The 16,087-nt window shown below is 32.5% G+C and overlaps 1 protein-coding gene across 1 annotated transcript; it reads right to left on the reverse strand.

Annotated features, from left to right (window-relative positions):
• Positions 1–15,477: 15,477 nt before the first annotated feature.
• Positions 15,478–15,870, reverse strand: LOC149211444 (uncharacterized). The gene has a single exon (XM_089388392.1). The coding sequence runs from the start codon at positions 15,868–15,870 to the stop codon at positions 15,478–15,480; it is 393 nt and encodes a 130-aa protein (XP_089244518.1).
• Between the last annotated feature and the right edge of the window lie 217 nt (positions 15,871–16,087).

Genomic DNA, 16,087 nt, shown 5'->3' on the forward strand with positions numbered 1-16,087 from the left:
AATTCTATGTTGAAGTCCACTTGTACAACAAAGAGCACCTTATCCATATAATTATATTTTGGATGATTTAGATGGTGTTGCTATTATTATACATGCTTGTGTACTTGTGTAGCTGAGGTTGACTTGTAAAGATGGTGCAAGTTTGTGATTTTCTCCTTGCAAACACTCAATAGCAATTTCATAATTCAATCATTAAAACTTTCCACAAAATCTATATTGAGATTATCCATTCAAATTTAAAATAAATAATGTATATTGAAATGATGAAAGATTCAATAAAATAGTCTATTAATTCTACATATGGTAATTTTAATAATGAACTCATCTTGCAATTATAATACATGATATAACTCAATTCCGCAAAATTTAAATTTCGAAGTTTTTCTCACAAAAACGTTGATAAATAAAAAAAATTGCATAAAATTTTGACTTCCATCTCCTATGCTACTCCTTCCTACTCTTTCGCCTTACGGCGTTCCCATTGCAACATGTGGTGCAATTGCTAGTTAAAAAAATGTTATATGAACAAATATCATATGAAATGAATTATGCTTTTTTGGGCATGTGGTATTGATAAATCATAACATTGTCCCTTGGTATTGTAACCAAGCCTATTTACAAATTAAGAATCTCCATGATAAAGTGGTGATGAATAATGTGTTGATGAATCTCCATGATTAAGAATCTTGTCACATATATATTCATTTCATTTTATCATTAATAATAATTAAAAAATAAGAAATTATAATTTAGTTTTTTTTTAAGCAACATGAGATATATGATGAAGTATGTATTTTGATGCTTATTATGGATTGATGTCTATCAACTGACCATTTAAAGTAAATTAAAAATAAAATAGAGAAACTTTGAAAGGTGTATTTGTTTCCAATGATGGTAGGGAAACTAAAATACCCCATGCCCTTGTTATCATCATTGTTGCATCAAGTCTTTTACCTAAAAAAAGTTATTTTTTATTGTTTTGCTAATAAAATTAATTGGGAAAGATACTAAGAGTGGGGAAATTGGTAATACATAGAAATGAAAATTTAAAAACAAAAACAACAAAGCAATGAAGCTAGCCTTTCCCCCATTGAAAGCATGACTATGATTAGTATCTCATGTATAAGAAGAAACTATACAACATGGAAGCCAAGACGTATTCTAAAATTGCTTCTTATTGGAGCCAAAACTCCCACCTTCGGCTCAAACGAGGTTGGCATAAGGATGTCCACTTTTAGCTTGACCATTGAGGGGTAAATGAGGAGATCATCTTGAAGAATAAAGATAATATCAAAAATATTATTACTTCCAAATTTATGGATAAGTTGTGAGACGATAAGGAGTTAGAGGGGAAAATGAAGTTAAGGTATTATAAACAGGGAATCAACCCTAGTAAACCAAAATTATATTTTTGTCTTAACTACTACTAAAAATAAAATAAACATTATCAAGATTAGGACTAATTTTCATGAGCTTCAAAGTGAAACTAGGGGTTGGTGTATTCCCAAAGCACCATAGTACGAAAGAGTTTATCACCTTTGCAATACTAAAAGCGTTGATGATGAAAATCACTTTCTCTGGATTGCCAAAATCTTTGCCGCACTAACAACCTTCTTGACTTGTTAAGTCAACAAAACTATGGTGATTTAGGTACACTTCTTTCCCTTCTTTTCAATGATAGAAAGAAAATGTTAAATAATATCAATTAATCTCTTACTTTCTTAAAGTCCAATAAACTATATTAGTCTTAGTAAATCATGATCATGATTATCATCATCATTAAAAACGAAATAAAAAAATAAATCATAGCGTCACTACAAACTTTATTCCTTAATTTAAAAGCATTCAAAAATTAATAATATTTTCATTGTAATAAGAAGTCTATTTTTCAAGATAATGTAACATCAATGATCTTGTTATTGTAACAAGGAGTCAATTTTCAAAGATAATGTAGAACTATACAGCAATTTTGGCGCATCGGTTTGGTGTACACGTATGTTTGTATTCAAATCTTGGCTACCCAACCATCTCCTTTCTAGCGACCTTTGAAGCATGTTGCCTATTTCAACGCTCAATTCCTATTGACTGACCCCGCCCTTGGTCATATGGGAAAAACAATGGCTCGTCTTTTGTTTCATTAATTAAATGATATTCCAGTGCACTTGCGAAAGTCAAAAGTGAAAGGTGGGCATATTTTATATTTTGTTATTATTGACCAGTTCTATGATGTATGAGTGATAATGCGGTTGTACTCTAAGCGCGCGTTTTTTATATTAAATATTTAAATTAAAAACAAAAAACAACTTAAATTCATTTTTTATATTAAATATTTAAATTAAAAACAAAAAACAACTTAAATTCATATGAGGTTAATTTATTTAATTGGATTGATAAATATGAGGTTAATTTATTTAATTGGATTGATAAATATAAATAGAATATTTTTATTAGTCATAGATTTGAAAAACCAATTACACATTAAAACTTGTATTACATTAAATTAATAACATTATAAATATATTAATTATTGGTTGAAGATAGAAAATTTAATCTTAATCACATAATCAATTAGTTGAGAAAATATCTCAACCACACACCTAAATAAGATTTAAGATCTCTCTTCAATGTAACAAACTTCTAAACAAAGCAAATAACTCCATCATAGGATAAGTAGGAATTATATTTTCAAAGCCCCCTTTAATAACTACTTATGTCAATTTCAATCGGCAAAGTCTATATGTGGTCCTAGTGTTTACAAATATGATTAAAAAGAATATGTTGATGTCCATATAAAGGAACAACCATCTACCATAATGCATGAACACTAACCCACTACAATGTTCTTCGTGTATATGGTTCAATAGACTTGCATACATGTACATGTACTTGTAAGTTCCCTTCATCATTATCATTTTGAAATCTTCTAGGTTACTAATTTCATCAAGTTGCCTCATAACAGTAGTAAGGGTGTAGTCTCTCTCAAACTCCTAAATCACAGATTTCCCGAAGTCAATTACTAAACATCATCCTAAGTTGTCCAAGTGAACAATGGTAAAAATAATGAACTCCATCACAAGACAAATAGGAATTATATTTTCCAAGTAAACAATGGTAGAAATAATGAATTTGAATTTTATATTTAGTTCTTTAATTAATATTTTTTTAAATAATAATATATTGTAATCCATAAAAAAAGTACTCCTTATTAAAATAAAAAAATTATTGATGTTACATTATCTTTAAAAATAGACTTTTTATTTATTAACTTTTGAATGCTTCCAAACTAAGCAATAAAGTCCCTGATCATTTTTCTCATTTTGTTTTTGATGATCATATGGTCTATGTGACCTTAAGAAAGTAAGAGATTAATTGAGATTCTTTAACATCTCATTTTGTTTTTTATGATCATGATTCACTATGACCAATATGGTTTATCTGGCCTTAAGTAAGTAAGAGATTAATTGAGATTCTTTAACATTTTATTTCTATGATCGAAAAGAAGGGAATGAAGTGTACCTAGATCACCATTGTTTTATTGACTTAACAAGTCAAGAAAGTTCTTAGTGTGGTAAAGATTTTGAAAATTAGAAAGGATGTGAGTAAGAGTCGTACATATTTTATATTTTGTTATTATTAACAAATTCTACTATGTAAATGCACCTTCTCTTAAATCATTACAATAGTATAATAATGTAGTTGTCCATATGTTTTTTATATTAAATATTTATCAAAAAAACTTATTTGAGGTTCATACATTTAATTGCATTAATGAATATAAATATTTTTTTTTATTAACCCCAAAGCTGATAAACCATGGTATAAATAATAAATTTAAATTTTATATTTAATTTGTTAATTAATATTATTAAAAATAATAATATGTTGTAATTGATGAAAATCAAATTCAGATTTAACTGGGTAAAACTTTGAAAAACGAAAATACAAGAAAATGTAAAATATGCCCACCTTTCCTTTTGACTTTGCGAATCCGTTGGAATATCATTTAATTAATAAAACAAAAGCCGATTTAGATAGGCCATTGTTTCATGATGGAGGGCAGGTGGTCGAACAATAGGAATTGATCATTCGAATAGTCTTCCACTTCCATGGTTTCTTTTCGGAGTAGTTTACTTAGGCGGAGGAATTGTCCCGTTTCCGTTGTCATCCTGAAAATTCCTCCGCTAGGTAGACTACTCCTTTCTCTCCTCTTTGCTTCCTTTGCAAGTCAATTTCCTATATGGCTCTGACTTCCGTGTTGTACGGGTGGCACTCTTGGGTCATTTCCGACACGATGTCAGTGTTTGTTCTGATGGGAATGTGTTAATTTTTTGGATGAAATTTTACTGTGGGCAATTTTTTTTTGATACAGTTCTATTAGAAGTTGGTAAGGAAATCTGTTATCAGTTAAAGAGTTTGGTGATTGTGTTTATTTTTTATATTCAGAGATTAGAGGCAACAACCTCAGTCCATCAGTCTACATTAATAACGGGAAACTATACTAAGCATGGTAATTAGACACAACCAAATAAACTACTACAAGTTGTTGTTTGCAGACCAAAAAGAGATCAAATAATATAGTAGTTAAATTGACTCAAATAAAACTTTATGTGATCTGTGATTCAGAAACTGAATCAAATGAGAAACATGGCGTGTCTGTCATCATCAGTGCTCCATCTCGCGTCTCTCCACATGCCAACTCTTCTTCCACTTCACCAGTAATCATTATGGAGTAACAAGTTCGCCATGGGTGACCAGTAGTGTTTTTTTTAAACAATATTATGATGTTTCGTCAGCATTGCTTGTGAGCACGTATATGTATTACTGTACCTCATTTTTTTAGCTTTGCTTGACTTTGTAACAGAGCCTTCGTAATAGTGGAAGAATGAAATGATATTTTTCTAAATCTCCACTTCTGAGCATGAGAAGTAAAGTACTCTCAACTTATCATTTTTGTCTTTGTTTAGTTAAGGGTCGTCTATGGTTATCCCTAGTAGACAAGATCTCCCAGATTTCTCTTTTAATTGTTTTGTTAAACAACTTTCACAGTAAAATATTTTAATATTAATAAAATTAGTAGCATTGAAATAGGCAACTCTCTTCAAAAAGCCGTTTATGTAATAGGGAGGGAGACATATCTGTGCAAAGCAAATCCGATGCACAAAAATGCTTTTATAGTTCCCTGCTCTTACAATATCCTTAAAATACACTTCTTATTAAAATAAAAAAATTTAGAATCTTGAAAGTTTCCAAACTACACATTAAAGTCCGTGTCATATATATATATATATAATTTTCACATCAATTTTAATCATATTCAATTGTAAAATAAAATTTGTTCAGATTGGAATGTGTCTTTGACGAATTTGTATAAAAAAATTAATCCATTTATATTTATTAAACATAAAAAATTGTCTAAAGTTTAGATTTAATCACAACTCTCAATTTTAAAGGTTTTACTAGCGTGTATGATTTTTGTTCGTAATTTTTTAATTAAGTTTTATTTTCTTTTAATTTAATCACTTTAATTTTTTTTTTTAAAATTATATTTCTGAATTTTTGATTTTTTTTTATAATTATTTTAATTATTTTTATATTTTAAATTTTAGTAAAAAAATAGAAAAATGGTTAAGATGATAAATATCCATGGTTAAGATTGCATAATTTAAATGTAAAATGTTTTTTCAATACATTAAATTTATTTATATATTCAAATACAATTTAAGTTATGAAAAATTACAATTTCACCAACAATTATTTAATTTAATTTTGAAGATAATTAGCTTATAAAATTTTATTTTTTAGACCAATAGCCTATTTCCCTTCACCCACTATCAAAATATATTTGTACCTACTAAAATTGAATCAAAATTACTCAAAACATACTTCTATAGTAGGTTAATACGACAATTCATCTTTTTACTAAAAATAAAAAACCTATCCTCTTTTTTTTTTAATTACAGAGGAATCAACAACTGGAGCAGCGGCACAACTCGCGTTACACGAGGTCGATTCTGACCGCTACCACTATAACCCCTGGGACACTGCGCCCGCCCCTCTCCATAGCTTCCGGGCTAGTCCAGGGGATTTGAACTCGTGACTTTCAGTACGGAGCCCGCCTTTCTAAGGAACTTCACCGCATTGTGATTACCAACTCTCCTACCCCCGTGGGGCTAAATAAAAAACCTATCTTATTATATAGAAATTTTCACTTATTTATCTCTAAATTATAGTTTAGAAAACATTTTCTCAATCATTTTGATGTTTCACCTATTTTTTTCATAAATATCCATTTTAAATTCTCTTTTACAAATTTCTAAATTAGTATTCCTTTTAAAAAATAAGTAATAAAAAGTGAAATGTTGTGTGTGATGTTACGTATCTTGTGTTACTTCAAATGATAATTATATAGACCAATTTTTTTATATTAATAGTCTTCATGCAGGGGAAGCCATACCAGTAAAATATGTTCAAGCCTTAAGGTTCCTAAGACCTTATCTAACTAGAGCATCTTATAAATATAAACTTATTGGTTGTGTCAGGCCTTGACATATATTGACATGAGAAGACAAAAAAGAGTATTAGTGTTGCAAGCAAAAATACAATGAGTCATAACAACTATTAAGCATAATCTCTAATGCAAACCTCTTTTAGAGTGAAAATAGATTTGATATTAGATCTAGGTTGGTTATGATCATTGTTCAGTCAAGTGTTTTATCATTTGTTTCCTTCTTCTTCTTTTTGTATTACAAAGAAAATTTATTGGTAAAAGATAATTTTTTTAATTGAGCAAAGAGGCTCATTCTGATGATGACGATGAGATGATGGTTAATGTCCACTGAGACCAAATTGGTCTATCGACCTATAATTTTTTTTAGTTTTTAATTATCTGGCTCCTCGTCTTTCTTGGCGAGATTGGTGTTGTAGCTTTCTTTTTTTTCCCTACAGTCTTCCAACTTCCTTTATCTTGCATCTCCTTCATCTCTTCTCGTTCTTGGGACATTGGTATCTTAGCTTCACGATCTATTGTGTTCGTCCTTTTGAAGATAGTCGAAGAAGAAGTTTGGTCTAGAAGATCTGCTTTGCTGTTAAATGAAGATTTATTTTTTGCGGTATTCGAATCCTCATAACTGTTGATTCCTCATAACCCACTATGAAAGCGATGTGTATGTATGTCCATCCCTCTTAAAATAAAAATAAAATATTCTCAAAATAGAAAAGTAATGTTGGCTATGTTATGCATATTTAATTAGTTGTCCATATGACTTAATATAATTTAATGTAAAGTAAATAGAAGTAAAAAAAATTATAAGATGTTTGAACCTTATATTACTCATTGTTTTTTGCACTCTAAAATAAGGTTGCACGTAAAGAAATTTGATCTCTCTCGCCCCATGCTAGATTTGTGGTTAAGATAGATCTATGTTGTTAAATAAAATTAAAATTTAATTTAATGAAGTGTCTACTTTCATAATGTTAGTTTAATTATTATGTGGATGGTAAGTATTTAACCTCCATAGAATATTCTAAAACATTCTTAATAGCATATACAAAGAAAAGGCTAAGATTTATTTCCAAAGTAGTTATGCATTTTCTCCCTTTTAATTAAATTGATTAATTAAAATAAATGTCATATGAACAAGTGTCAAATGAAATGAGTTATCATTTTTTGGGCATGTGGTGTTGATAAGCCATGGTATTGTAACAAAACTCATTTATAGATTAAGAATTTTTATGATAAAGTGGGGGTGAATCTCCATGTTAAAAATTTTGTTTGCATGTTTCTTTTAACACACACCCATTATTATTATTATTATTTTAAATAAAAGTATAATTTAGTTAATCTTTATGATTTTTTTACTTTTATTTTACCAACTTGAGATGTATGATGAAGTAAGTGTTTTAGAGGCCTATTATGGATTGATTCCTATTGGCATTTACGGACCATTTAATTCATATGGCTCAGCTAGATATTATGTGGATGTTAGGTATTTAACCTTCATAGAATATTTTAGAAAAAAATTAGTAATATACACAAATCAAAAGTTGAGATCTTCAAAATAATTATGATTTTTTTGTATTTTTAATTAAATTCATTAATTAAAAAAAAGGTCATATGAACCAGTGTCATAGGAAATGAATTATAGTTTTTTTATCATATGGTATTGATAACTCATAATATTGGTCCATATTGTAACAAAAACTATTTACAAATTAAGAATCTCTATGATAAAGTTATGTTGAATCTCCATAATTAAAAAACTTGTTTATATATATATATATATATATATATATATATATATATATATATATATATATATATATATAATAGAAATAATAATAATAATGCTTTAAAATATATATAATTAAGTTAATTTTTATGGTTTTTTTTTAATTAAGTTGATAGGTTTTTTTATTTTGGAATAGGGATTCCATAATTCTAATTTAATTATCAATAATTATTACGCGGATAGTAGGTATTTAACCTCCATTCAATATTCTAAAATATTCTTAGTAGTATACACACATCAATGGTTGAGATTTATCTACAAAGTACGTTTGCCCTTTGTGTCATAGGAAATGAGTTATAGTTTTTTTTTATCATGTGGTATTGATAACTCATAATATTGGTCCATATTGTAACAAAACCTATTTACACATTAAGAATCTCTATGATAAAGTGATGATGAATCTCCATAATTAAAAAAACAATGAATATATATATATATATATATATATATATATATATATATATATATATATATTGTTGGACACCTAATCTTCAATGGGTTAGCGTGGAAGCCGAATAGACAAAAGGAGTCCAGGAGACCTTGGGATGTGAAACCCCACGGTCAAACCATGTACTATAAATGTATATCTCTTGTTAATAAAAATGTACTCTCATATTTTATCCTTTAGATTTTGTTGTTGCCCATGTGTGTTTAACATGGTATCAGAGCCATGATGTGTGGCCTTCTCCCACCATTAGTTGGGTGGTCTTCTTCAAACTAGGTGCTCTGCCATTGTGCACTATTTTAGTTGTCCTCTCTGCCTTTTGCACTGTCCTTCCTGCAGAAATGTTACATTTACCTCACAGTGAATCCTGTCAGCTATATTGTAGTCGCGATTTTCTGCCCATATTCTGCATTTCTGCAGCCTGACATATCTGACCTCTGCGTCTGTCCCTTTAGGAGTAACTGAAATATTTCTCTGCAAAAATCTGTATACGTTATTTTTCTGGTGTCAGTACAATCACTCAGGCCAAAATGCCTCCACAATTCCTGCGTTATCGATGCTCCCATATATGTTTTACGCTGCTCCAATAGAGGTATATACCAGCGCTGTCCATATTCATTTAAACATTTAATCCCCTTGTTGGTTCTATCCCTTTCTGAGCGTTTGTAAGAGCAGGGACCGATCATCTGTCAACCTTGTTGGAACCTATATTCCATTAGAATTTTAAGCCCTATTAGTAACGGCTCTGCCATTTTCTGTCTACAGTAATGGCTCTGTCATTCTCTACCTATCTCTTTGCGCCTTGCTTCCTGCTTGCAATAATAACATTGGAAATTTCGTTGTCATTACTCTCTTCTGCCTGAAATATCCCTCGTTAGTTTTGAGCTAAATTCGAGCAGGTTTTTTCTGACTAAACCACCTGTCCCTTTCTCTGCATACATGAACCAGGCTTTCCATGGTCTAGCTCAGCAATAGCCTATCCTCTTACATTCCAAACTATACAAATTCTTTTGCTCGACTCTGTGGCGACTCTATTAGGAGACGATCCCAAAACTATCTAATGGCATAATTAAACTCATAGCGCATATGAGTCATGAAGCCATTGTAGTTAATGGATGTTGGTCCTCTGCGTTTTTTCTGAAAACCGTGGCTCCAAGCAATGGTGGAAAGACCGTGTAATGGTGGCATAAGGACGACTGTAAATCTGGCATGGTGAAATATTTGCGTTTGAAAATGGGTCGTATGGATATTGTTTATGATGTAGTGAGTATGCATTGATTAAATTATGTGAGTGCGTTGAATTTCCAGAGCCTTGAACGTTGGTCGAAATGTTGTTGTGGTGAATGTTGGTCCAACCTGGACTCCTCTCTCAACACCATCGAAGAGCTAATTCCATGAACTGTTGTGCCCTGTAGAGCCTGTGGTACATTGATTCGAGCCGCTTTGAAAATTATGGTGTGTTGGTCAACATGACCATGCGTTGAAATACTCTGGTATATATATATATATATATATATATATATATATATATATATATATATATATATATATATATATATATATATATATATATATATATATATATATATATATAATTTTGTTTGTTGTGGATAAACAAGATTCCGCCTGTTGGATTTCATCACCATGCAGAGTTGAGTACAGATACATTCAGTTGACTTCGTTGGGTTTGGTTTAGTGCGAGAGACGTTTGAAATGTGAAAGAGTTTCCAACTTCATGGAGAAATTTCTCTCAATCTCTTCATTCGGTTGTCGTGGTCACTTCTTGGAGGTGGCTTAATTCGCTTAAGTCAAGTGGTTTACTTGGTTTGGTTTTGTTGAACGTTGAAGGAATTGGAAGTCTTTCCAACTTCCTGCAGCTGTAGTAAGTGACAAGTGCACAATCTCGTAAACAATTTCTATGAATTTGTTGGATAGTTGTCCAACTTTGTTTCGAAAAAAAAAATGTTGTCCATTGAATGTTTGCGCTGTTGGTATACTATTTCTATTTTCAAAGATAAAGTGGATTTCTTAATTTCATAAATCCAATTCATGTGAGCAACATGGTGTGCGTTGCATGAAGATTGCTGAAGACGTATGCTGCACATTGAATAAAAATTGTGAATGTGTGTTGTGCTGCTTATGAATGTGTTCTGCTGGGTGAATGTATTGCTGCCTTGGAATTTGTGCTGTGCTGAGTAATTGAATAAAAGACCATAGAGTTGTAGAATAAATTTAAAGGTGGAATTGCATCATAGTCACAAATTTGTTAAGAGACGGTATGGTAAAAAAAAACCAGTGGCACGAAGAGAAGAATTGATGCTGGACGACTCTATGGACAAGTGATTTTCATTTGCAAGTTGCGGCATCCACACACACAAAAAAAACTATCTTGGGTGAAAACGAGAACTAAACTGACTTGGCGCATCCGCGGGTGAGTTGCTAGATTTGTTCTCACAAATAGAAGACTGAGATTATTAAAGGGCACGTATTAAATTTCTTGTATGACCGAATGCTATAATTTTAAACAACTATTTCAGAAGAGGATGTGTTGGTTATACTGAGGTGTTGATATATGTTGAAGAGGTAGCCAAAAATCCGCCAGTAACTTACTCAAATCTGGTATCTCCAATGCTGAAGCGAACCGTGAGTTAATGCCATCATAGACAGTGCATGTATATATCAGATTTTGTTTGTGTACTAGCTCTCCCCTTTATCTATTAAAATAGTTAAATGGCTGCTAGCATCTACAACATCATTGTGTAAATTCTGAACATGTATTTCAGTGAAGAGTGAAGAAGTTTGCAGTTGCTGCTGCCCCAATTGTGGCATTGTATTTAAAACTCACTATAGTTTTTTTCTACATATATATGCATCGATTCCTTGATTCGACTGCTGCATAAGAGTTTGGTGGGATGTATAAAGGCAATGATTGTTTTGACAAATAAAAGTAATCTTTTGTGGAGAAAATTTTAGTCGGTTGTATTGTCAGAACATAGTGTTGATCATGAGTAAACTCTTATTTTGGTGCTTGCTGGTTGCACATTGATCATTTGCTGCACATTTACAAAGGATATTGCTAGTGGATATTACTTTTCTGCATTGAGTAGTAGTTGTGTTCAGTTTTTAAGGTGTAATTATGACATTGAAGAAAAAATGGCTAGAATCAACGAAGTATTAGAGTTCCTCAAAACTCTCATATTGTCTACTACTCATGATACATTAAAAGTCAGCAAAGTTTCTCTCACAGACATTCAAGTCTGTCTACAAAATGCATAAGAGAAAATTGATTTTTTGCAGCTTGAATCTTAGCTACAGTAAGAAGAATTAAAACAGAGGAGTCATTTTGAACATGTTTCTATTCAGAACATTGAGACTGCAACCCATCAGAAGCAAGTCAATAATGTTACAGTTAGTTCAGATTTAGTACCCAATAAAGCAACAGTTGTACATGCAGATGCAGAAACTCAGTCTGCACTTCCCAAGCCCATCATTAGACCTTGGGAACAACTTGCCCACAACAAGCACAAAACTTGTCTTGGATATGAGAATGACTTGTCCTTTCATATTCCAGACTACTCAAAGCCCATTCAGTTTCAAAGTGCTAGATTCCTTCATGACAGTTCACCTCCAGGTGTTCCAGATTCTGCCCCTCTTCCACAGCAACAACAACAGATTGTGAAATGCCAACACTGTGACCAAGTTGGCCATTTGAAAGATCACTGTTTTGATCTTCATCCATGTAAGCACTGTCATAAAACCACCCATTCTTCACATCGATGCTTCAGAAACAAATGTCCTGCAAGAAAAAAGATTCATATTGGATGGATGGCTTCCTGGCAATGGGCATCAACAACCAAGAAGATATTCCAATCACATGTCAGAATTTGTTCCAGAATATTGAACGGTCTTGCAGTTGAGTTTTCTCCATCATCTCACCTTATATCTGACAGGGGGGAAATGATGGTCATCTACAAGCTTCAAAGCCACATCAAGCGAGCCTGAGCCACAACCTGCCATACCAGATTCAGAGTTGTAGCCAGAGACAAAGATGCCCCTGAACATGCCTCCAGTTGGTAATTTGGGACACTTCCTCTAGCAGAAGACTTCAACTTTTTGCCAGTTTCGGAAGTATTCCAGGAACGAAATTGAGGACATTTCCTCTAGCAGAAGACTTCATCTTCTTGCCAGACTTGGAAGAGTTCCAGGAATTGCATTAAGCATTCCGAAGTTGTTGGTCATCCTTAAACCATCACAGGTTGAGACTTCCCTTTTCAGGTTGAAGTTCTCCCTTTTATGCAGGGTGAGACCTCCCTTTCATGGTTGAAGGTTTCCCTCTTTAAAACAATAGGAACACTTCCTCTAGCAGAAGACTTCAGCTCCTTTCCAGTTTTGGAAGAGTTCCGGGAACTGCACTAAGCGTTCCAGTGTTGGTGGTCATCCTTAAATCACCGCCCTTTATACCAACATTTCAGAGAGCACATTCAGCCTAGTGCTGCCATGCATTTTTGCACATTTTGTATTACAACTCTCTTCTTGGACTCATACATAACCCTTCGGATTAAGGGGGGAATTTTGGACACCTAATCCTCAATGGGTTAGTGTGGAAGCCAAATAGACAAAAGGAGTCCAAGAGACCTTGGGATGTGAAACCCAACGGTCAAACCATGTACTATAAATGTATATCTCTTGTTAATAAAAATGTACTCTCATGTTTTATCCTTCAGATTATGTTGCTACCCATGTGTGTTTAACATATATATATATATATATATATATATATAGATATATATATATATATATATATATATATATAGATATATATATATATATATATATAGATATATATATATATAATAAAAAAAATTATAATCCTTTAAAATATATATAATTAAGTTAATTTTTAAGGTTTTTTTTAATTAAGTTGATAGGTTTGTCTATTTTGGAATAGGGATTCCATAATTCTAATTTAATTATCAATAATTATTACCCGAATAGTAGGTATTTAGCCTCCATTTAATATTCTAAAATATTCTTAGTAGTATACACAAATCAAAGGTTGAGATTTATCTACAAAGTACGTTTGCCCTTTTTTCCTTTTTAATTAAATTGATTAATTAGAAAAATGTCATATGAACAAGTGTCATATGAAATGAGTTATGGTTTTTCCATAATATTAGCCCATTTTATTGTAACAATGCCTATTTAAGATTAAGAATCTCCATTGTAAAATGAGGGTGAATCTTCATGATTAAGAATCTTATTACATATTTTTTATTCTTAAATATATAACTGCTTAATTTATATAAATTATTTTTATAATTAATAATAATAATAATAATAATAATTTAAGTAAGGTTATAGTTTAATTAATTTTTTTGGATTTTTTAAATTTTAGCAATATGAGACCGTATCATAAGAGGTGTTTTGATGCTTATCATGAAGTGATGCCTATCAAAATTTAATAGCAATTTAATTTCTATAGCTGCCTTAGTTTTAGCAATATGAGATATTTGATGAAATCACTCTTTTGATGTTTCATTTTTTTCCAAAGAAAAAAAGCGAACTTTTTATTAAAATAAAAAGTTACAAAGCATATGCATTAAGCATTCAATTTGGCTGTGTGAAAGAAGATCATACAGCCCGCAATGTATAGTACTGCCTAAAAGCAGAAAAGGAAAGAGCTGCTCCAATTTTCCGGAGAGCAGCCTAAAGGAAAAACAGCTGGCCTAAGTCTTCCTGCCCTTCTTCTTCTCCACTTTTCGCCAACCATCCATGTTGGGGGGGGAGTCAATAACGGCTAACTGGTTTTCCGTCGTAATCATTGGTTGCTCCTTATCTGAATCCGATCCTTCAGGGCTGTGACTTCGTTTATTACCACTTATTTCTAGCTCGAGCTCTTGTTCCTTTTCCTCATTAATCTCCTTGTCCTTATTGTCCTGATTTTTATCCTTTTCTGTATTTTGTTCTTCTTTTTTTGCTGTAGTTGCCTTCTTAAGTGCGGCGTCTATATTCTGCCATCCTTTCGGCTTCCTTTGTTGTTGCTTGCTCTTGTTGAGGCTTGGACATGCATTGTACAGATGACCTATTTGTTGACATCCCCGGCATCTGAAAGCTGTATTCTCATAGTCCAAAGATTGTTTCCACTGTGTATTATTGAAATTCAGGATGATGCTCTCAGGTAGTCCTCGGCTGAGATCTACCTCGACACATATTCTGGCAAAAGTAAATATTCCTTTTATGTGTCTCTCTCCATCTATCTTTAATATTCTCCCCAGGGTATTTCCAATTGCTATTAGGACCTTTGAATGCCAAAAATGTAATGGAAGATTATGCATCCTAACCCATACTGGCATCCTTGATACCACCATGGTGTTAGCATCAAATTCAGGAAACCAAGGGGTAATAAACAGTCCAGCACTGCCCCAGAACCATGGCCCTTGGTTGAGAACTGTTTCCTTTTCTTCCTCTGTATCAAAACATACTATAAAAAACCCTTTAGGGTATAGGTAGATTTGGCACTTTTTTGTCCAAACCAAGTAGATCCATTGATACAATGCATCAGCTCTAGGCCAAAAGCCATTAAATCTACAAATAACTGCATTTTTTTGTAGATCTGAATATATGTTTTTTACCTCTGGTATTTCGATGGAGATGGATGGGCTCTCCGGCATTTGATCTACAATGTACTGCCCTGGAGGTTCAGTGGCAGTTGTGGTGGTTTTTCCTTTGCCCTTCACTGCTTCCTTAAAAAAGTCCTTTGCTTTGCGAGCTAGTTCCAGCGTTTTCGGCTCCTCCTCGTAATCTCATATTGAGAAAGATTGTGGAGCCTGGCTTGATGTTGTATTCTTGCATGGTTCTGCATTCCTGCAATGATCTGCCCTCATTTAACAGGTGTTGTTCCCCAGCTGGGTAGCCAGTTTGATCAGCGATATTGTTCTTCAGATCTGAAACCCTGTCACTGTCATATGTCCAGATCACGATTGTGGTTCCTTTTGGCATCTTAACAAAGATTTGAAACCCCGACCTAGCACTCTGGGGTGGCTCGATTCTTGTCGGATCTGAGCCATTCAACTCCGTATCCGAGAGAGGTTCCAGATAAAACCCTGGGTCGAAAGAACATTCGCCCGTGCTCTCCATTTTTTCCTTTTCACTTGGGCAGAGGGATGACTTGGCGCGTGCATGCCTCCAGATCTAGGCTTGGGATGGGCCTTCCAGTCTGCTGTATGCCTGATCTGTCAGATTGAAGGTGGATCTGAAGAGAAAACTCCCTTCCATAGTAGAAAGGATCAGCCCGGGTCCATACAAAAGCCATGCAGAGGCAACGTTTTCAAACTCGGGTTTTGTATCGGCAATC

Source organism: Pinus tabuliformis, chromosome 1_1 (assembly GCF_031772625.1).
Source record: "Pinus tabuliformis cultivar Carrire ecotype Pingquan chromosome 1_1, CPIR1, whole genome shotgun sequence".
Lineage (NCBI taxonomy): Eukaryota > Viridiplantae > Streptophyta > Pinopsida > Pinales > Pinaceae > Pinus > Pinus tabuliformis.

What these genes read in the sequence shown, in the direction of transcription:
- LOC149211444 (XM_089388392.1), bottom strand. Translation starts at nt 15,870, where the DNA reads ATGGAGAGCACGGGCGAATGTTCTTTCGACCCAGGGTTTTATCTGGAA.